At 38.6% G+C, this 24281-nt stretch overlaps 2 protein-coding genes across 8 annotated transcripts in view; both read right to left on the bottom strand.

The window, feature by feature from the left end:
* Positions 1-24281, bottom strand: part of RBMS3 (RNA binding motif single stranded interacting protein 3) — a 738234-nt gene that overhangs the window by 467862 nt on the left and 246091 nt on the right. The window lies entirely within an intron of this gene.
* LOC116762598 (DNA primase large subunit-like) lies at positions 21257-22819 on the bottom strand. Its single transcript, XM_032649771.1, is given in 3 exon segments — positions 21257-21510; positions 21512-22344; positions 22347-22819. Coding segments are annotated over 3 exon segments (1509 nt in total). The 5' UTR covers positions 22810-22819; the 3' UTR covers positions 21257-21297.

A 24281-nucleotide genomic window follows, 5' to 3' on the forward strand; every position in this document is an offset into this window, starting at 1 on the left:
GACTTTCCAAAAGATAGCTCTGACCACATTATTTTCCTCTACCTATAAATCTCTTTGGTCCCCACTGCCTTTGTAATAGTTTCTTTACTCAAGCTTTTACAAAAAAACCTTCCATATAAGACTTGAGCTTGCATTTCAGGTTATATCGCTTCCTGTTTTCATACACGCAAGCACTGAACTTTTAAGCCATCAGAATACACCATGCTCTTCTACAGCTTTTGGCCTTTGCCAGGTCTTTCCTGTTCCAGGTAAATCTCTCTCTGCCAATTTCTGCTGCATAAACTCCCAATCACTCTTTGGAGTCAAGCTCAACTATCACGTCCTCCCTGAAGCTTTCCTGTTTCCTGTGTGCCTTTTCTAAACTGAAGGGGAATGTAACCATTTCCTCATTTTTGCCTAAGAGCACTCTAGTTGTAGCACTATGGTGTGGCAGGTGAGAGCACATATTTTGGAACTATCTGGACTCAGGCTCTGTGGGTAGGAGGTTGAGTGATCTTGAGAAGAGTGCCGGGCTATCCTCACCTGTGAAATGCTAATGACCCTTACACCTACCTTATGGAGTCATTGGGAGGATTAAATGATCTCAGATAAGTGGATTTATTAGAAGATCTGACATGTATAAAGCGCTCGCTGGCCATTACATATTATTATCAGCTATTGTGTTCATCTTATCTTTTAGTTATATATATATATGTATATAGCATCTGTCTTTCCTACCCTCTGAGTACTTGACTATAGGCAATACACCTTCCCTATTTCTTACCCCAGTGCCAAGCATAGTATCTATCAAAAATACGTATTTGAAGTATAGTCAGCCACAAAAAGAATGAAATAATGCCACTGGCAGCAACATGGATGGACCTAGAGATGATCATACTAAGTGAAGTAAGCCAGACAGAGAAAGGCAAATATATGATATTGCTTATATGTGGAATCTAAAAACATGATATGAATGAACTTATTTACAAAACAGAAATAGGCCCACAGACTTAGGAGACAAATTTATGTTTATTAAAGGGGAAAGGGAGGGAGGGATAAATTAGGAGTTTGAGATTAACATATACACACTACTATATATAAAACAGATAAACAACAAGGACCTACTGTACAGCACAGGGAACCATACTCAGTATTATGTAATAACTTATAAGGGAAAATAATGTGAAAAAGAATATATATATATATAAAACTGAATCACTGTGCTGTACACCTGAAACTAACACAACATTGTAAATCAACTATACTTCAAAGAAAAATACAAAAGAAAACCATATTTGGCAAATTTTGGTTCAAATCAAATTAGACTGAGTAACTAGGGGTTTATAAACCCCATTTAATACTAAATGTCAGTCTACTAAAGTTCATTTTAATAAAGTATCACGTACGTTAAATAAGCACTACCATTAGTCCCCAACAAATCCGAAGACTTCTTAGGAAAAGAACTACTGAAATGAGGAACAACTACCTCCGTGAAGGTCTGAGTGGCTTTAAGTTGGTACAAAATTGTCTATGCTGGCAAGGGAGTGTCTGCCATATAGCTTCCCATGGAGTAGATAAGATACAGGGAAGAACTAAGCATTTTTAGAAGAACAGAGAATTGTATCCACTGCTATTCCCTCAGCACAGTTTTTAATTCAGAGAACAGTTCCTGACTTTGTAAAGTATGTCATAAATCCCTCTTTTACCTACTCTATGCATCCTGATGCCATGACACACTGCCCACTCGAACCTACTTTGTAAATATGTCTGAACGCTTAGAACATGTCAGCACTATGCTGGTCACCAGAAGTGCAAAGATGAGTCAGATCCCAGGACCGGGTAGGGAGGCTGAGGGTACAGCATATTTTATAGAGTGATGAATACCTTTCTCTTTCCCCGGGGCAGGATCATGTCAAAGGAAGTTATGGGTGTTGAATTTTGAAGACTCATGCAGCATTGCCTTATTTTCAGATATGGAAAAGCAAAGCAAGAAGAAAAGTATAGAATGACATCAGGGAAGGAAGAAAGCACATTTTTATAAGCTTGACTGTGGCCTGGCAATATTTTATTTCAAATGGAAGGCCAGGGAAATGAGCAAAACGTGTGGTGTCTCACAAAGAGAAATTTTACAGACACCCTGCACTTCTCTCACAAAGTCTGCTTCCTTCTCCCAAAAGAAATGGAAAAAAAAAAAAATGATAGAGGTTACTAAAAGAACTGCAGAAATCCTGGCAAGGTAATTAACGAATGACAGGTCAGTTACCCATGTGAAAAAATAAAATGTGGCATGAAATCATGGCTTTGTCAAGAACTTTGAGGTTTTGTAGACTGGAAGCAATTTGTCCAAGGACTATTTTGACCATACCACTTCCTAATCTCAGTACCCATAAAGTCTGGGTGGGGGCCAACTGGAAAAGTTTGTCTCAGCTGCACAGATATCGTCCACAGAGGAAATAAAAGGATTTTCAACACTGGAGTCATTTCCTTTGGTTCTCAGCTCTTTGAGAAAAAAAAAAAAAAATCCTTTTTGTTAGTGATATCTTCAGCTCAATTCCTACAGTCTGGCTTAGAAAAATAACAAAATCTGTTCCCCGAAACACTTTCCAATCAGACAAGGGACAGGTTTCAACTCAAAGCATTAAGTCCAATAAAAGACCTTCCTGGTCCAGAATGTTCTAGGAAGACGCACACCTTTTTAAGGTTCAGACTGCTTCCTAACGAGTTCCATAAAAATGTGCAACCAGTGTAAATGTCAGATGTGAAAGATGTGTTCAGGAGAGGGACCTGGATAATCAAATCTCGGGCCCGCTCCTTCGGAACTGCTGCTAAGGGGTCTTGTGGAAAATAATAGGGTCCATTTATGAATCACAGCACACATGGTAATGTTACCAAAAGTGGGGTCTGGCTGCTCGCCACTCTGAAGCCAATAAAGAAGCAAGGCTGGTGGAAAGGAAAATTTGCTTTATGTCAGAGGCCAGCAACTGGGGGGAGGGGGAGATGCTATGTTTTTATTTCAAAGCCATGATAAGAGTTAACTTCAAGCTTTCTCCTAGAAATATTTTTCTTCTCTCAGGGTCAGAATTCTGAAAAAAGCATTTTATCAAGCTAGCTTTCTCTAACTGCATATGCAAAAAGAACCAGTTTTGGTGTTTTAAAAGAGTTTCATCTTAACCAATTTTTTCAGAGTTTGAAGAAGAATTGAACCTGAATTTCTCATTTTACAAAAGGCAACAAGAATACCAATCACACAAATGGAATACACACTCACACACCAGAAGACAGAACTGTCACAAACCCTCTGAGAGGATGACCTATACGGAGTCCCAAACAAACACTCCCCAACACAAACGGGCCTCGATGTCAGACACAGGTCAGAACCAGTTGGCAAAATGCCTAAATGACACTCTGTGTTCATAAAGGGTGCTCAACGTCAGAAACACATCAGAAACCATTGGCAAAATGCCCAAATAGGACTTTGTACTCAAAAGAGAAGTTTTCCAGGTGCACACTGGTGGACTTACTTGGTCTTGGAGCTCATCACCTCTTCCAGAGGCATCTTTCCGTTCCACCAAGGAAAAGCGTACGTTGGCAGCCAGTGCCTTGCAGGGGAGAAACAGGGAGAACCCCCGAAACAAATGTTTTGGGCAGCTGTTAGGAATGTCTCCGCCAAATCCCCTCCCGGGGGCAGCGAGACACGAGCTGCAGTCTCCTTGCAGCCATCCCAGCGTGTCATCAAGGCGGAGGCTCTGCTCCGGAAAACACACCCCCGGGAGCCAGATATCGCGAGAGCCCAGCCTCACGTTGGGAGCCAAAATCTGTTTGCGAAAGTGGGTACAGGTGCTCACTGCTCAAGCGGCAAGGTTGGTGGAAAGGAAAGTTTAATTTATTTTGGAGGCCAGCAGCTGGGGGCGTGGGAAGGGGCAGATTCCTGTCCAAAGGCCAACTCCCCCCAGTGACAACCAGTGGGCAAGCGCTTTTATAGGCAGAGGGAGGGAGCTACATGCAGAAACAGCACAGTCAGCTCTGACGCTCATCTTGAAATTGGTCATGTGGTGGTCTGACTAGCGTCATCCTGATTTTTATAAGTGCTGTTAATCTTCAGTTCCAGGGTCGGTTTTTTCCCATTTCATTCAGGCCAATTCTTGGAACATTGGCAGTTTACGTCATGGCTACAGTCTGGTCATCGTGTAGTTAAACTTCCTCCACCTGGTGGGAGTTTTAGTCTCTATAAGACAGCTCACAGGATATGGGTCATAGTGTTATCTATAGCCCATGAAGAGGAACTAAAGGCCCTTGACTATGCTTAATGACTAAACTATTATTATTTAGTCTTGTTGAAATGTTTTCATTTGTTTCTGCATTTTCTTCCTTCTCTAACTTATTCTTTGGCTGAAGTTTTTCTACAGACAAAAAGCAGGTGGAGGACATTGTGGGGACGGACCACAGGGTCCTGCTCCGTTTCAGTAATAGCAGGTTGCCTCTGAAGTGGTACCTTGGCAGCTTTGGAATGGTTACCCGAATGTGTCGAGAGCAGAAAAGCAGCACTTTCCAAATCTATCCTCCAGCTAAGGACTTTTGGAACTGCTACAGAGATTATAAAGAAAAGATAGATTGTCAGAATACCCTTCTGTTCATATACGTGCATTCTAAATGCTAAAGTTGAAAGCCCATGCATGCAGCATGGTTCACATGCCACACCATTTGAAATATTAGACAGCCTTTGTCCAAGATGGATCTGCAAGGGAGTATTACAGCTCTCTTCACCACCGCTTGTTGTTTTGTTTAGTGTGTTCTCTTTTTTATTTCCCCTGCAAGGTCCTTGGTGTTAATTCTCAAGTCTTTGGGTCAGTTTCTTGGTGAAACCATAAAGCCGTTGGATCAAATATCAAATGGAAAATGTAAAGAAATGAAATTACCTTTATATCTTGACATCAAATCTTAAAGTTTTAAGACTATTTAAGTTCCTTATTCCAGGAATTCTCATGGACAGTCTTATAAATTTTAATTATCTCCTTTAAGAAGGAATCATGCAATATTTATAGTCTCTAGATAATAATTTAATTCTAACTGTAATATCAGGTGAATCAAAATCCCCTTTTGCACTCATCACCATGCTGCAGCTAAAGAATAAATTATTTTTCTTACTTTTTTTCAAATGCTCATATCCCAAACTTAGAAATATGTGAGGTATTTATTTACTATCCAGCATAATGTAAAGTGACAGGTCAATCCTCCACTTGCTGAAAAATTCTAATGACTATCTCTTGAGAGATAGGGAAGGTGTAGACTTTTCCATTTTTTTCTTTCTCTTGCCTTTTATTTTTAATTATCTTAATGAATTGTTAGAAATTATAGCAAAAGGGAGGCTTTTGCTACATGTATCTAAAACAGGTAATGTTTCTGAAACCAAAAAAAGAAAAAATATTAGTACCATAAGAATTTTAATTGCAGGTAAATTTAAACCAAATGTTACTGGAAAAGCTCGCCATTTCCTTTTCAACTTCTGTTCTCCAAGGATTTCCAAACTCAGGAGGCACAGTGTCAGTGAAGGGACTGAACATGACCAGATATGAAATTTCTGTTTTCAGTTAGTCTTGTGACACATGTGTTTTCATTCTTTCCTAAGACACAGTGGGACCCCTCAACTTTTAAGTCATAATATGAAAATCCCATTTTGTTATTACTCTTATAAACAGTGAAATGATGGAGGCGTATTCCCCAAATAAAGTCAAAAGGGTGTTATTCTTTATATATGATGGTCTTATGAGGAGGGCCCATGGTTTCTTTCATTTTTTGCCTACCCATTCAAACTTGTTTCCCAGGTTTCCCTTTATAACCAACAGTAGACATTGGCCAAATGTTGGGCTAAATATAGAGTTGAGGTCTTTTGACATGGGGTGGTCAGTAGACCAAACATAGCAACTCACAGAGGCACCAACAGCTATCAGAGGAGAGTAAAAACTGTTCTCCACATATGTTACATGCTAAATATTAAAGTCACACAAGACACCCAAGCACAAAACTAGTTTCATGGTCTCATCTGTTCACATCCAACAGTGTATCATTAGAATCCCTCTCAAATCACAAATTTGAGAGTCAAACTTATTTTTAGAACCCAACTTTTGACTTTAATCAATTCTCTCTATTGAAAGACTTTCTCCTTTGTCATTAACCAAAGGGAAACTCAAATCTTTTCCTAATAAAGTGTTCATAAAGTGTGCAAAATAGATTCTAGCCCATAGTGGGAACTGAATATCTTGTAGTTTGAAACAACAGAAGAGATATGTGGTATCTGTTAATAATTTTGCAGGGACAACAATGCTGGCATAACTAAAGCATTGCTGAAAATAGTCACTGATATTATTAAGTGGTAAATTATCCGACAGAAGCAAAGAGAATTCGTAGAAAAGAGACTTTACCAAGAGCTAAAGTAGATAGGAAAGCTTCCATCTAGTAAGTAGAATTTTAATTTACCAATAATCTAAGTCTGGTTTAGAATCGAAGAAGATTCCAGATGTACTCTGGAGAGGGGGGATGAGTTGAGTAAAGACCCCAAGGTGGTACAAACATGATGTGTTGGGAGAGTAAAGTGACTGGCCTGCTTAGCCTGACAGGTATATGTTGAAACAGAATGAAAAATACTGTGAGTTGATTCATATTAGGAGGCCCTTTAAAGCCATCCTGAGGAATTCAGACTTGATAGGAAACGAAATAGCAAGTCATGGACAGGTTTTAACCAGGCAAGGGGCATGATTAAAGCACTGTTTAAAGAACGCAATGAATCTGCAAAAGTACTCTGAGTCCAAATGTTCTTAACAAGACCCTGAGCTTAGTGCAGCTGGATGATAAATGGCTACAATTTTATCCCAGTTTCTAATCACAATCAAAATCACATGCATGATGATTTCTTGGTGCAACATCCATGTATTAAGAACCTAAGATGTGGTTCAGCCATTCATTATCTTATTCTTCCAGCCATTCTTGGGATAACTACTTCATGTGTCAAGCATATGCTAAGTACAAGTGAACAAGATACAGTTATTTTTGTTTTTGTTTTTTTTCCTGAATAAGTGTAAAATACTTGCCCATGATAAGCCCACCATGTAAGAGGTACAAAAAAAAAAAAATCACTGATTATATCCAGTTTTCTAAGTGCTGGGGAGACTTTTGGGAAAACAAAGAGCTTTATTAAGGGAGACAGAGGAAGGATGTCTAGGTTGGCTCGGGCATGGGTGGAGGGAGAAAGAAAGCTTTGAAGACTTGGTTCTTATCAGCTGAGTCACCCAAGTCAAGGAAGAGCACAGGCAGCACAGGAGAGGGATGTGAGAGATTAAGTGGTTGGGCTTTAGAACAAAGCAGCCCTGAATTTACATCCCGCATCTGCTATTTCGTGGTTGTGGAGACGTGGGCAAGTTCCTTGTCTCTCACACCTATAAGATAGAGATAATAATTATAACAATTTGAAAAACACTGCCATCATGTATATAAAGCTCTCAGTATAATTTCTGTACATAGTAAGTGCTCAATAAATACAAGACTTTATTATTAAATAAGAGGTATAATGATTGTTCCAAGCAAAGGGAATAGGCACCAAAGTGCCTTTACATATGGCGTGTTAGTAGTTGGGGATGATTAGATACATGGTAAGAGATAAGAACTGAGCAGGGTCATCAGTATGGCTGCCTAAGTTGCTCATTACACCAGTGGGGCTGTTCATGGGAATTACAATGTGAGTGCTCCCCAGTCCCAGAGCTTGGCAGGACTCACATTTTACAAAAAGTGCAGTAGCCCTAAGTGTTAGAGAGTACAGTCCAGACCATGAAAGGCTGTGCATTCTACGATAAGTAGTTAGAAGTTTATCACTTATGACATCTCATTCAAATGACAGATATTCAAAAATGTACACATATAACTGAATTTTAATGAAGATGCATATCTTTAAACTCTCTCATTATCGAATAAATGAACGTTTTCTTCTTGTGGCATTTCAATACTGGTAAGTTATGCTGACACTAGTCGACTCTTTTTTTTCTAGATAGCACATTAAAAAAAATATATATATATATATATACATACATATAAAATGGAGATTTGAAAATCAATATATCACCATACAGAGAATCCTTGTAATCACTGCTCCATGATATCTTCAAGTTCTTAGCCTTTTAAGTATTATTTTTACGGAATTATATTCAGATTTTAGATACAGTTTTATAATTTGCTTTTCCTGGCTATCTTTTAATGGATTAACTGAGAAATACTGATTAGCCCTTATTATATGCTAGGTCTTGGTTTTGCAGATATAGGAAAATGTGATCCCTCCCTCAAAGAATTCACAATTCAGAGAAGACATAAATGTCAACCAATACTTACACCTACCAAGCAAAACTATCTTCAATAATCACCATGCATCATCTTTTGACCTAGTTATTAGCAGAGCATAGAGAGACTTTTCTATTTTTCTTTTTCCCATTTTACATCATACTATAGCTAGTTTCCTATGTGGCCTCAAAGTCTTAAAAGTTATCTTTTTAAATGGTTGTAAAATACTCCATTGCTTTAACCAGAGTTTAGTCATTCTCCGTTTTTGCATATTTAGATTATTTCCAAATTTTCAGTAATACAATGCAAAGATTACATCTTTAGGAAAAAAATGACAAGACTGAGTTTATTTTGCTGAAAGGGCTGGAACGTTTAGTGACTCTTGAAATGTAGCCATCAAAGAATAAAACAAACAACTTTTGCTTTTAAACAAGGCTGGTAAAAATGAGACATCTCTATGGTCCCTTTAAATTAATTTTTTTCTTGGTTAACTTTTCACAGATAAATTATCAATAATTTCACCAATTATCAGTCATTTCCACTTTGTTTGGGTCCATTTTTTATGACTTAAAAGAATCCTACAGGTCTACGCACTTAAAGTGAGCTACCGTCCACTGGATCAAGGACATGGTCAAGTCGTAATGACGCACGTATTATCCGGGAGGTCATTTTTTTCCCTGCTGGCTGGGACAGCTCAGACGTCTATGTGACCTGGGCAGAGCATCAGTCCCAGTTCCTGGCTAGAGAGAGGGAAGCATTTCCTCTCTAAACTTAGAGGCCACGTTTGTATTTCCGGAGTGGATCTGAAGGTCACAGCCTCTGTGTTTCCACATGTGTGCAGTTAGCTAATGAGGGCTGGGAATTCAGAACACAACCATCTATCTACAAATTGTTCAGAGAACAAAGCCTGAATAAAACCACTGGCAGCACAGAGCTTCAGGCAATGCTTTAATTCTTGAGTTAAATCCAAATGAGAAAGCTTTTCCTTTTTCTCCCATTGTCCAAAAAATTCAAGGAACTCTGGCGATGTCCAAGGTGACTGGTTATTATGGAAGAACACAGATGCCATGCCAAGGTAGGACGTTATAGTTTCCAGTGCATGAGGACTTCCTGTTTGCCTATTATAACAATCTTCAGCTTGACAAGAAACCCCACAAAACACATTCATGCCCTGCCTCAGAATGATTTAATTTTGGTTACAAATAGGAAAGGGCTACCCTTCCTGCAAAAATCCCAGCAGCAAAAACAGACTAAGTGCAGATGATGGTGTTAGAGAAGTGAAATAATTCTCTCAACAGTTCCAGTAAGTAGGATCTAGTTATAAAGTCAGCACCTGGAAGGAGAACATCAGGCCTGAGACATGTAACCCTCAAGGACTAGACCAGAAAGAAACAGAGTTACAATCCAAACATTATAAAAATTCAGACTCAAATTTGGGCAGGGGATTCTAAAGTGAGGTTAAAAGCACGTACCAGAAGAGTTGACAAAACTGGGTGATGCTCAAGACGAGGCAGCCTCTGAGTGGAGGTGGAGACTTGAAGGCAACTTAAGACAATAGGAAACTATGCGGATGGGGGAAGAATCTTTGGAGAAAAACCAGCTTGAAAAAGGAAAGACTGACGTGAGCAGGCATTTGGGTATTTTTGCTGCAAGAGTTGGTTCATGGATAAATTCAAAATATTAATAGTCTTTTTGATTAAACTTGATCGTACCTTTAGAATCCAAATAGAAAATAGTTGTTTATCCCTGGGTTCATCCATCAAAGAGATAATGACACCAAAACGCTCTCTACAACTAAGTGCAAGCTATTTAAAGAAAAGAAGGAAGGCTGGGTAAGTAATTGGGACGGAGTGGCCTCTTCAGAGGTCTTAACCTTATCCCCGCGAGCAAACATGGGAGGCCAGCCAAACAGAACTTAAACAAGATGAAAGAGAATGTTTGCTGTGAAACTCTACCACATGGGCCCTTTAAGGAAGCACATGCCTCATTCTGAATCCTGAGAGTAAAAGAAATTATCAACAGCACTGTGCCTGCCTACCACCATCCATAATTCTGTGATATTTCCCCACTTAAAATTGATTAAACTGCTACTCGCATTGAAGTCAACACAGATGAAAGGCTAGACGTTGGTCAATATCACTTAAGTGCAAAATTGAAGTGGACAGAAAATGGTTCCCAAAATATATTAAAAAAAAAGAAAATAGCTCTAAATGAAACAAAATGATCAAAATATTTTCAAAAGGTACTATGCTTTCAAGGCACAACCTGCAGGTTCTTTTACATCTATATTAGGTGACATAACAGAGCTATAATCCCCATCAATACTGTTGTAATGGGATGCAAGGGGGTGGGTGAGAACCACGGTGTGTTTCTTTCGAACAGTTCACCTCACGTAAACTTAAAACACTGTGCTTGCGTCTGCTTGTCATTACTACCATCCAGGATCTGTCCTGCTAGTCTTACTTACGGGGATTATTTTGAGGGAGGAATTGCAAATAATGGGAGCAAAGCTTTGACAGACTATGACTGGATGCTGGCAATAGTGGTCGACAAGTTGTCCACCATCTCCAGGTTCATTTCCTCTGCAGTAAAATGCAGATAATAATAATTCTGAGTTACTTGATATCCACTCAACAAGCTATTAAAAATTGAAGCCATGCATGCCTTCTTGGGCCAAGCAGGTACACAAGTGAGTGAAGTGGGCTGCTTTTATGAAAACAGCAGAGTGGTTTAGGCACCACTAAAAAGTATTCACATCTAAATACTTTTAAGCAGTATTGTAGCCAAACAACAATCCTTCACTAGACAGATTTGCCCTGTTGATGACTTACAGGAATGTTCTAAGAGATTTCTAGACTCCAGGATGCTGAACAACTATTTGACCAAGGCTGAGTTGCACAGCGTATTAGTACAACTACATCTCCTGCCCCACAGCCACTGTTTACCGTACTTCTGAGGATCCCACAGGGCATCATCAACTCATTCGCCAGCTCACTCTGTAAAGCAGGGTTTCCTTCCTGGACAAACAGATCAAAGACGCCATTCCTGACCCTTGTCACTGGGATTCACTTTTCACTTCCTTTTTTTTTCTGTCTTAGTCCTTTAGTCTGTTTTATTTGGTTTACTCATTGATTGGTTGGTGGGAAATAGGTTGAAGACTTTACTTCCTACCCTTAAGGGAATTCAGATGAGATACACAAGAAAAAATTATTGGTGAATGCTGATAGGTCTGATAGCCCTTGACACTACAAGAGACCATGGGTTCATAGAGAAACCATATGTCTTCCTCACCACACAGACCAACTACCCTTCAGTTTGCCATCATGGCTGATGTTTTCACCCATGCATGGACAATACGGGCTTTTGATTTTCCACAGAAGGTCACTTATAAATTGGAACTGTCTTATCTGGAAAGTTATACTTCATATAATTTTAAAAAATAATTTCCCTAACAAGAAGCAGAGCCAAAGGACTGGCTCCAGACTAGTAACTAAAAAGACATTGAGAGAGGAAAGATAGGCTGACTTGGACAACATAATAGGATGTGTTATTTGTAGTAACAGTCCATGTTAATAGGACATAATAGGTGGAAATACAATGATGCAAGTAGAAATGTTAAATTTTTACACAGATTTCACCCTAACCCTAACATATACACATTGTATCAATGCTTTATCAAGATTTTTGATCATTGTATAAGCAATGTTGATACCTTATAACTTGTCATATTATCTTCTCACAATAGAAGAAAATCGCAAAGCACCCGATCACTATCTAAGGCATAAAAACTTCCCCTGGACTTCTTTGGTTTATGTAACACAGCAGATGCTTACTTACAAAGAATGGTGAGGATTTCGCTTCAAGCTTCTTTTAAGAAAATTATTCTACTAAACTACAACAAACTTTGATATAAATCTTTATAGAATGATTTTTAAAACTCTCTTAGGATACAAGCGTCTCATAAATATTTTTCCCTGTCTTACACACACACACACACACACTCTAACATACATATATCATAATATGTATAATAAATATATAAATAAATATATTAATACATATAAAAGTTGTATGTGTACATACATATTTCACTTGGAGTTATTCTCATTTGTTTAAAACAATGGTTAAAATTGAGTAACACTGGGCTTTCCTGGTGGCGCAGTGGTTGAGAGTCCACCTGCCAATGCAGGGAACATGGGTACGTGCCCCGGTCTGGGAAGATCCCACGTGCTGCGGAGCGGCTGGGCCCGTGAGCCATGGCCGCTGAGCCTGCGCGTCCGGAGCCTGTGCTCCGCAACAGGAGAGGCCCCAACAGTGAGAGGCCGCAACAGTGAGAGGCCCGCATACCGAAATTAAAAAAAAAAAAAAAATTGAGTAACACTGAAGGAAATTCCAGTTTTCATATGGGAATCTTTGGTTTGTTAAGTTTTCCTTTAGTTGGCAGAAAATATTTGCAAACCATAAATCTGATAAAGTTGGTTAATATCCCAGTTATATAAGGGACTCATACAACTCAATAGCAAACCAACAAACAAAAACAACCCTATTAACAAATGGGTGAAGGACCAAAGGATATGAATAAATATTTTCCCAAAGAAGATACACAAATGGCCAAAGATAAAGAAAAAATGCTCAACAACACTAATCATCAGGGAGACGCAAACCAAAACCACAATGAGGTATCACCTCACACCTGTTAAGACAACTATTATCAAAAAGATATGAAATGTTGGCAAGGATGTAGAAAAAAGGGACCCCTAGTGCACTGCTGGTGGGAATGCAAATTGGTGCAACCACTGTGGGAAAACAGTATGAAGGTTTCTCAAAAACCTAAAATATAACTACCATATGATATTCAGCAGTACCTCTTCTGGGTATTCATCTGAAGGGAAAGAAATCAGTACCTCAAAGAGTTACCTGCAACCCCTTGTTCACTGCAGTATTGTTCACAATAGCCAAGACATGTAAACAACCTAAGTGTCTGTCAACAAATGAATAAGGAAAATGTGGTGTATATATATGTACATATATACACAATGGAATAATATTCAGCCTTAAAAAAGGAGATCCTGCCATTGCAACAACATAGATGAATATGGAGAACATTATGCTAAATGAAATGTCAGACACAGAAAGACAAATACCGCATGATATCACTTATATGTGGAAGTTAAAAAATCAAATATACAGGAGCAGAGAGTAGAGAGGTGGGGGAAATGGGGAGATGCTGGTCTAAGGGTACAAAATTGCTGCTACGTAGGTTGACCATGTCTAGAGATCTAATGGGCAGCATGGTGAGTATAGTTAATACTGCAGAACTGAATCCGGGAAATGTGCTAAGAGAGTGGATTTCAGGCACCCTCATCACACACACACACACACACACACACACACACACAAATGGTAACTCTGTGAGGTAACATGTTAATTAGCTTGACTACAGTAATCATTTCGCTGTGTACATGTGTATCAAATCACCATGCTGTCCACCTTAAATACATGCAATTTTTATTTAAAAAACAAAATTTTAAGTTTTCCCCTACTCAAATTATTCTCAATTTCATCACCTGCTTCTCTATGAAAAACATAGTATTAGCCATAATTTCTTTATATTGTATATATGAAATTAGAGATTTTCTGATTTTTTACCTCTTGTTACTCAAAAATATCTCATGAGAACTTTGAGAAACTCTTTAATCACAGTTTTTTAACAGTATTTTTTTAGTGAGCTTCTAAATTCTACCTCACATAATTCTCTTTTTTAAGAAAAAAATTTCTTTTCTTTCACTCTTCAGTAAAAAGCTACAATTTTCACTTTAATTATCTATTATAATAAAAGTACTCCAAAGACATAAACTCCAATGCCTTGTAGTCCATGTCTCACGGGATTTTGCCACTTGGTTTCATTTAGTACAATCTCAAACATGGTTATTTTTCACATCACCTTTAAGCCCAAAGCCTAGTATGTTTTTGAGCAGTTGCTTCCCTAAAATCTTTTGTTTCAGCTCTCACTTTTCCCAGAGTGGACAAGCCCCAAGGATGTGAAAAGCTGTTATATCTGCAGCTTAAGCGTTTTATTATCTCTTCTTGAGAGAAACTATATCTTTAAAAGCGGCACAGAGAAGGTGTCCCAAAGATGCTCCATGAATACAGGTTTCTTCCAACTCAGGGCTGATGTCAGCTTAATGACCAATAGGTCTATTCAGATGCCTAGTAATTAAAATAAACTGACCTTTTAAGAGAAGTAGTACAAATTAAATGTGAACCTTGCTATTTTCTCTTATTTCACAACACAATGGGGAAACCAAGCTGGTTTTTAAAATGATCATATGAAATAGAGACCTTATATCACTAATATTTTATGGATAAAGAGACATGTGAGCCCACTTACAGCCACTTACAATTATAACAAATGATACATTCATCCTTCAAATTCAATTTTGGTTTTTATAGTTTGAGGGTTTTTTTTTTCAGTCATGTGCATGAGTTTTTCTCTTTCATATGCCAGAGTTCTCATTTCTTAACTGAAGGAAAGGAAATATAGCTATTTTAAGAGCAGCATGAATAACCAATAAGTCAATAAGAACAAACATCAAATCATATGATTTTCACCATCCCTTAAACAAAATATGCTTTTACTATGGTTTCAAAGCTAAGGAAGCAAGAATCTTTAGGTTTTTTTTCCTTTTACCTTTGAACCTGTAAAACAATGTTATGGGGTGAACATCATGACAAAGGGTGAACAAAGGGGCACTTTTTTCTTTCTTTCAGAACCTACCCAACTCAGAATGAATTCCACCACCTGCCACTGTGACGGAATGCACTTTTCTTCAAAGACATCAAGTTTATAGGCCTTGAAAAATCCTGAGGGCTATCATATAGCCAACACAAAAACGTATGAAAAAAAGTCCTTTAAATACTTTTTGCTATTAACAAAGCCAGTCTCATGAATAAACAACAAGGTCCTACTGTATAGCATAGGAAACTAAATTCAATATCCTAGGATAAACCATAATGGAAAAGAATATAAAAAAGAATGTATATATGTGTATAACTGAGTCATTTTGCTGTACAGCAGAAATTAATACAACATTGTAAATCAACTCTACTTCAATTAAATAAGTAAATAAATTAAATTAAATTAAAAAACAAAGCCAGTCTCAATAAACACATGTCAATTCATGAAATACACATTCCTTGAACACTTCAAAAGTACTCATAACTGCATTAAATTGTGTAAGATATAATGGTGCTCTAGACAAGATGGTTCCTACAAGAAGAAATCCAAGTGCAAGACCACAGAAAAATTTACCTGACAGATGTGCCAGACACATTACAAACAGGGTTCCGTGTAATTCTGAAAATACTTTTTTCATTGTAGGTATAAATAACCTCATTTGACAGTTAAGGAAACAGATGTTTAGAGACATTATGTAACTTGTCCAAGAAAACTAAGATTATTACTTAGAAATTGTCTCAGTGTAGACTTCATCTGAAAACTCCTTGAAGGACTAAGAGGGTTATTTTGGGGGAAAAAAATCTATATTTTTTTCAAGTCCTATATTTGAAAGGATATGTATTTACATGGTGTTGCAAGTTTACATGAATTTTAGTAAACTGGACACACACCAATATAATATTTATCCATTCTATGTCATTACAGTTCATATATTATTTAAAAGAAATATTACTATATTGGATTTCCCATATATTTATGAAATCATTGATGAATGAAGATAGATAACTTCAAACAAGTCAAAGGGATAATTACACACTAATAAATATTCTCAGTTATAAGTGCTTACCTTTAAAGAATAACTGGAAAATGTATGTATACTATGTCTCTGGTACCCTCGGTGGTTTTACAGGCCTTTGGAACATATACCCAGCCATGTTTGTTCTTTCTACTGATGTGACATCAAAGGCTCCCAGAGAGAAAGATAAAGCCCATGGAATCTAAGACCCCTCTGAACCGTCCTGTCTCCTCAACACTTTGACAGTAGAAAATAAGGTCCATGAGAAGCCTGAGGAGTTTATAATCTAGATGAAGACACACACTAATCACAAAAGCCCAAGATATAAGGGGGTGTAAGATCTTTGCTCCCACATGGCGCTCAGAGGAGGTGGTGTTGTAAAATGTATAAATAGGATGAGGAGAGTCTACTCAGGACTTCTTGGGAAGGTGAATTCTGGAAGAAATCATTAACAGACTAGCGGAGTTTAGGAGAGTGAGCATTTTATATATATTTTAACAAACTCTAAACATAGGGAGTTGAAGGACAGGAGCAGGAGAGCAAACAGGATATCTGGACAAAAGGATTTCTGTGAAGTTAGAAGACATGCGTTAGCAAAAGTCACATTCAGATTATGGCTGAGAGCAACGTAACTCTACCATTTTATTTTTTAATTTTTATTTTATACTGAAGTATAGTTGATTAACAATGCTGTGTTAGTTTCAGGTGTACAGCAAAGTGATTCAGTTATACATATACATGTATCTATTCTTTTTCAAATTCTTTTTCTTTAGATTTTTTGGGATGTGGACCATTTTTAAAGTCTTTATTGAATTTGTTACAACATTTCTTCTGTTCTATGTTTTGGTTTTTTTGGCCATGAGGCATGTGGGATCTTAGTTCCCTGACCAGGGATCAAACCCACACCCCCTGCATTAGAAGGCAAAGTCTTAACCACTGGACTGCCAGGGAAGTCCCCTCTTTTTCAAATTCTTTTCACATTTAGGCTACCATTTTATTTTTAAATGATTTTAAACTCCACACAAATTATTTACATTTTTTTCCAATAAAATAATCTCTTCACACGCAAAAGAGCTAGGGAGATAGGTTATAGTATTAAATGATGTCAAATATACATTTATGCTTTAAAACAGCAATGTTGGGACTTCCCTGGCAGTCCAGTGGTTAAGACTTCACCTTCCAATGCAGGGGTGCAGGTTCAATCCCCGGTTGGGGAGGTAAGAGCCCACATGCATCGCAGCCAAAAAACTAAAACATAAAGCAAAAGCAATATTGTAACAAATTCAATAAAGACTTTAAAAATGGTCCACATCAAAAAAAAAAAAACTTAAAAATAAAAGCAGTTACCTATTAAATTTAATGTTGGTGGAGAGTTTTACTTTTGCCTAATGTGTATATTCACAGTGATTACAAGCAAATACTGAGTAAATATAGAGCTATAAGACACTCTTGAAGAAAATTGTGCAGTTGTATGACTCCCAGAACATGAATAGATATTTTGTTTTACATTTATCTCAAAGTCTTCTCAAAGTTAACTCAGTACCATTGCATCATCATCATCATCTTCATAAAAGAACCCTCTAAAATACTGAATATACTGAACTGAGAAAAACAGTTTCGAAAGGATTATCTTTGACAGGAGAAGTGTCTTTAGCTGCAGTTGTATGGCTGAGTTGGAGACAACACATGGTGACCATTTACCTTCAAAGTAAGTGTTCTTTCCTAACTCTGGCTATAAGACTATAAACACTGGAGTCTTCTCAAAAGAGGCCCAGGATGAAAATTTCATGTAAAAGGTACCTACAGGACAATTCTGACTGAAGTTACCAAAGTTCCTACACAAACTAACTGTTTCTGAAATGAAAACAAAACTCAGTATCAATACCAAGGGAAGCAAATATATGTTTATATATTGATCACCTGTGCCTAGCTGCAAAATTAATACTATACCAGATTAGAGAAAAATTCACAAAAGAAGTTCAGGGAAAAATCACACACTTCATACCGCAAAGGGAAATGGGAAATTTAGTTGTCTAAACAGAACTGTTTTCATCTTTTCTTTTTGGTAACCTAATTCCAGTATTTGAAAATTAAATAAATGTGTTTTTCAAGTCTCATTGCATCTTGGGCTCCTTGCACTAGAGGCTGTGAGCCCAGCTGGGGGAGGAGCCTATTCCTCTCAAAATGTAATTCCTCAGACTCATAAATTTCACAGAATATTTGTTTTAGTTTTCACTGATTTGGGGAAATAACAGGTATTGAAAAGAGGCTTTTCATGGTGTTTAGTTTCTTCCTTTACTTGCTTAGTTTCCTTGTGGACTAGGCCCGGATAGGTATGCTATTTTCTGGAAACCAAATGGTTCTACTTACACACACGTTCTGCCCGGGTACATGGCAGTGTCACTTACTAGGATTGGTCTGTAGGTAGGGGCTACTGCATAACCTGCAAAGACTACAGAAAAATATGACAAACTAGAGTATCCATCTCTCCCTCCAGGTTCATGGGATTTAATACAGAAATCCACACTTTCCTCACTTGCTATTTAAGTACTCCCGGTTAGTGACTAAAGGAGAAAATTAAATAATAAATAAAATGGATTAATTCCAAATTTGTCTAAGTGTACCGCCTCCTACTTAGTTACCCAGAAATACTTTAAAAAAGCATATAACAGGGCCATGAATCTAGAACTGCTAAATGGGTTCATTCACATCCCTCCATGAAGCAATCTAGGTGGGTTCTATCCCTCTCTATAAAAATGAATCTAGTATGCAGAATTATTTCTCTTAGAGAAGAATAACAATTTATGGTTTCATTTAATAAAGAATTAATGATACCCTTCATGGATGATCTCAGAACTTTTGGATCCTTGTCTTCAACTTTGATTTTAGGGGTCCAATGAAATGGTAAGGGCAACATAATCTTCCATAAATATAATTCAAGCAGCCTGTGACAACAAAGGCAAGAAGGGAGTATTTCAAGATCTTAGAAGTCGGTATGCTTGGCACACTCTAATGGCTCTTATATCCTTTGGCTGTTAAGCATGGAAACTTTCTATGGAATATCCATTACTCATTCCCTCTGCTCTAAACTCATAGCCTGTCAGAAAAAAATGGCTGGCGGGGGTGGGAGGTGGTACAGAGGAAGCCAAACTTAAAAAGCAGGAAAAGGCAGAGACAAGTCAATTCATCGAAGATTTACACCTTGTTTTCAATGGCTTCTTTCATTTCATTTCCCCTGACTTTTTAAAATTAGCAAATACACTGGACCCAGGAGGAAAACACATGGGGAAAAACAAAACAAGAAAAACAAAGCAGTGCAAATCTCTGTGACTTGTACAATAGCTCTTACTGGGTCCTGGTGTTTGAGTGGCTGAATGAACTGCGGTCTGTTTTTCATTACTCTCCATCTGGAGCTGCGGCCTGCTTTGTTCAGCAATTTCTGGTCATTTGGGCCTGCTGGTGACTGTTTTGTTTTATGTTGCCATATTATACAGAATGAAAGCTGCCGCAGCCACCACCCAAGAAAGAACAATCCTGAAAACGAGAGGTTATGTTGAAAGAGCTCCCCACGACCCCTTCCGGAATAGAGAGTGAGTGTGTTTATCCCGGCCTGCCTACCATTCAGACTTAGAGGCCTGGGGGTGGGGTGGGGTGCAGGAGGGAACAAAAGCCCTTCCTTCAGATGCTAAGACCCAGGAAGTGTCCAGAGTTGGGTTAATTCTGACGCCTTTTCACCTCTAAGGAGACTAGTGCATGTACTTTCTCATACCTCACTTGCAACAGCTCATGAAAAACTGAACTCATATCATGTCTCTAAAAACAAAATCAATAAATCCTGTCTTCATAATATTTGGTTTCAATTGCATAGCCTTAGTCCAGAGGCCACACTGCAAATGATTCAAAAGCAAGTGTTTCCAAGAAGACCGAATCCAATTTTCATTCTTTAATGACAGGCGCCCTTAGTGATTTTGTTTAAAAAAGCCACCTCAGACACTGTTTCCATTTCCCTCCTTAAGAAAGCAATGGTCAAGAAGAACTCTCTTCTACCTTTTCGTTAAAGAAGCAAAGGGTAACATTCTCTCTTAATTCATTGCTATTTTCAGCTAACTAATTTACAAAAACAAAGAAACATATGCAGGTGCTACTAAGGTTTAACAGAAAGAACAGCCAAAATATAACTATAATTGAAACCACTTTAGTTTTTCCAAGAGCTGTTTTTGCCTTTTTTTTTTTTTTTTTTTTTTTTAGAAAAGACAATATAACAAGTTTGGAGAAATGTAAAGTTAATAATAATCTATCACCTTAACACAAAGATTTTCCCTGCTTAATATTGCCATTTTATACAGTCAGCATGAGGTATTGTTGAGCATTACCTATGTATTAACTCATTTAATTATCAAGTCAGGCCCTATTATTATCATTTTATAGATGGGGAAACTGAGGCACCCAGCAAAGTTAAGGGATTGACCACAGGTCACACATCTATGAAGTGGAAAGGCAGTGTTTGCACCAAGCATCCTGGCCACCCACAGACATAACGATGAGCACTACTGACTGTCAAATATTTCCATAGCTCCGTGTTTATGGTACACATGATTTTATATCCTCCCGTACTCACTGAACTTCCTCTAATAAACAATTCCATGGTTTGTCGTAGTTTAGTCCTCTCGACTATCATGGCAATGGCTGTATAACAGTGCTACCCATATAGAGAATAAAGTGGTGCTAAGCGTGAGCATATAAAACACTTTAAAAACATGTCTGAATAAAATCTCTCAGTAGAATTAGTAGCATCATAATACATTCCCGATTGCTCTTTTCATAATGACTTTTTCTTTCTTTTACATTTTGATATTTATTAACAAAAATGGTCCAGAAAAGTCCTGGGTCAACATTACAGTGGTAAGCATTAAAATAAAAGCTGTTCTTAGTTGTCCTGTTTCTAGGGGACAGTAACCAATCCAGAAAGCTGTTTTATCTCCTAAAACGGGACTTAAATCACACCATTCAAGCGTTAGATTTCAAAAGAAATTCTTCCTCTTCTCTTTTGTCAAACCAAAATATACCGGAGATCTTTGTTTTTACCTGCAAGGCTGCCTTTCCCGAGAAGCTCATGCATATGTGGATGGATGAAGGGGGGTCGGGTGGAGGGAGAAGGCAGACAAGAAAGAAAAAGATAAAATCGTAAAGTAGGAAATAAAAGCTAGTGAGGAAGACGGGCTACCAACTGCCCAGGGATTGTTCACTGAAGTAAATCCTCTAGTCCCTCCAGATCCATTTCCAGAGAGGAGTTGAGTGAGGCCAGAGCAGATGACGCATCCTTGCTTCTCTGGACACTCGGTTGGGGCATTTCTGGTTGGACGGATTCCTTCTTGATGTCTTTACCTCCACTGAGGATCCGATGGCTCTCAAAAAAGAACTGGTTTGGATGACTCAAAGAAAAGCCACAATCATCTATCTACATTATGTGTCATCTTGAAGAACTTCTGACAGGCTACCTGGTAATGTGTCCCTTTTACTAAATCCAAAATCTGGTTGATCCCTGAGGGAGGGATCTTGTACACTTGCATCTTCTGCCTCAGCAGTTGAGGATCACTATGCCAGAAAGGGCACCCATGATAATCCCCTTGGCTTGGTGGATTGGTTAGGATAATCTTCAGGCAACTGTAAAGTGTGTAGTCTGTCCTCTTGCCTTCCTTTCCAAAGCTATGACAGATATCGTAAGAGTAGCCTTTATCAGATTTATCTGGATCCATCTTTCCTCTGATAAATGTCTGCTTCCAGAACTGCCATGCCTGTTCCAAGGTTAGGCCAATGTCCTTCAGGAAGAGGCCGTACTGCGTGAGGCCCCCATGACGAAGATGGTGATTTTCCCGCAGGGCTTTATGTAGCTGATCTATGCAAGGTGGGAAGGATTTGGGAGAAAGCAAATCGACCTGATCTAAAGAAACCTTCCCAACATTTGCCTGTGTACTGTAGTCTTGACCAGGGTACGAATGACTGAGGTGGCTGAGCAGTGGCTGGAGTCTCTCACCTGACTGCACAGCAGGCAAGGACCTGGCTGTTAAAGCCAAAACCTTGGACAGTTTGGTTTTAAATTCATTCAGGATGATCACCGCAATGTCCTTGAGTTGTACATAAACAAAGCCATTTTCCAAATAGACTTTCCTTCCTCGGAACAAATCCAGAGCATCAGCAAAAGGGCTCTCATAAACTGACTCCAACTGAACCCCACCTAAACGGTGTGATGAAGCCACAATATCCTGTTCTCGGAGAGTCTTCTCTTCATACTTATAGCCTCGAACTGCAAATGGCTATCCTTTAAGAAACTCTGAATTTTGTCCTTGGGGCAAATACTGAATTGAAATAGAAGGAGATTCATTTCTTGTTGAATGAACCAGCGCCTAAGCTCTTCAGACTGGCAGTAAGCAAGGTGTAAAATAAAGTGAGAAACGTGATCTCTTCTTCGGGGTTCATATTCATCTTCCAAGTTTTCTCTGTAGGAAAAGTTAAGCTTCTGAAGCTCAGCCTCCAGCTTTCTCTGGTACTGCTCGGTTCCTTTCACATAGCTCACACCAAGACTCTTAACTGCTTTCAGCGATTTAACTCTATCGGTAGCCAAGTTTTCAAATTCTATCAAAGATATGTTTCCAGAAGGCGGCTGCAAGTAAAACAGAAGGCTATGTGGGTAGCAAGCATTCCTCTGGTCATCTGCCAACCTCAGTTTCCTCCGATTTCCTCCAAGAAACTGCATCTTGTTATGTCCAGCCACACCAGAAGTGAAAACAGACAAACCCCGGCAAGCATTTTCCCCGGGGAGGGGGGTGGGGCGGGAGAGTTCGTACAGGACCCCATATTGACTTTTAAAAGGCTCTACCAAATTAGCATGGTCCTAATGAAGAAGGGGTGAATTAGTTTCACAGTAACCAGCCTTGGAAGGCCCACATGTTACGTCTGCATCCTGAGTGGATATAAACTATCACTGCAAGTTGCTTCCATTTGCACGTTTCCAATCATTAACTGATTTATTCTGGGGACACTGGGCCTTTGTAGCCCTCCCAAGTGTGTTTTTCCCCCTACCATCCCTTCTCCCACTGGACGTGTAAGTGGGGAGTCCTCCTTGCTCCTAACTCCATATGGCTTCCCTCCTACCTAAAATCTCCAATGTAAATCTCACCTCACAACATTTTATAACCAATGCACCTTCATTTTCACCATGGTCTACAGACTCCTGGTATCATTCCTGCTATTTCCCCACAAATGCCTTCTGCATCAGTCCATTTTTCCAGTACTACCCCTGCTCCAATTCTTGGCTATTTAAAACAATACTTCAATGCTGCTCTGGTGCCTGGTCCCATCAGCTCCTTGAATTCACAGTGACCTTCTTTCCAACCTCGGCAACTTGCTCGCACACTCATCAATGACTATAAACAACTTTCCATAAATGGAATTGCTCTTTCTTCCCAACTGTATGGAGTTTCTACCTATAACTCCTTCAGGGGCCGTTTTTCTGAAGAAAATAACAATACTCTAAATAGGACTTAAAGTATCATTAAAGTAGTATTTTTCCCCAGACATGGAAGTGGCAGTAGTATCTCTCTGACGACGAGGGCTTACTTTTAGGGTACCCGCCCCATGTGCTTGGTGAAAGATGTGATTCAGTCACCACTGCCATCCACAGGCTCCAAACGCTGAGGCCAGAAAATGCCATTGGAGGCTTTTATTAGTGTGAAATGACCGTGTGATCACCTGCCTCTTTGACATGAGCCTCAAGGCAAAAAGTCTAGCAGCCCTCTGCCCTCCCAGAAGATCATCCTTAACTGCCTTTCCTTTAATGATGTCCCGAGGGGGTTCTGTGGTCCCTCCCTCCCTTTATTTCTCCTTATCTTTCTTCTCTCCTTCCCTCCCTCCACTTTCTCCTTCCAAATTTATCAGTGCTTATTACGTTTGAGACCAGTAGTCTCCAAATTACTTTTTACATCCATATTATTATGAATAAAAATATCTTAGAGCAGCAAACTCAATATTTATACATTTATGTGTTTAAAACATGAGCATTTATAAAACTATACCAACAGGTACATTATAAAACACACACATAAAACACACAGAAACTTGACATCAAAACAGAGATATGTTCTAATATTTTCTTCGAGTATTTCCAATAGACAGTCAAGCATTCCCCTGCAACTCCCTTCTCTGAAGATACATTTTCTAGATTACACA

The sequence above is a fragment of the Phocoena sinus genome, chromosome 11 (genome assembly GCF_008692025.1).
Source record: "Phocoena sinus isolate mPhoSin1 chromosome 11, mPhoSin1.pri, whole genome shotgun sequence".
NCBI classification, from domain to species: Eukaryota; Metazoa; Chordata; class Mammalia; order Artiodactyla; family Phocoenidae; genus Phocoena; species Phocoena sinus.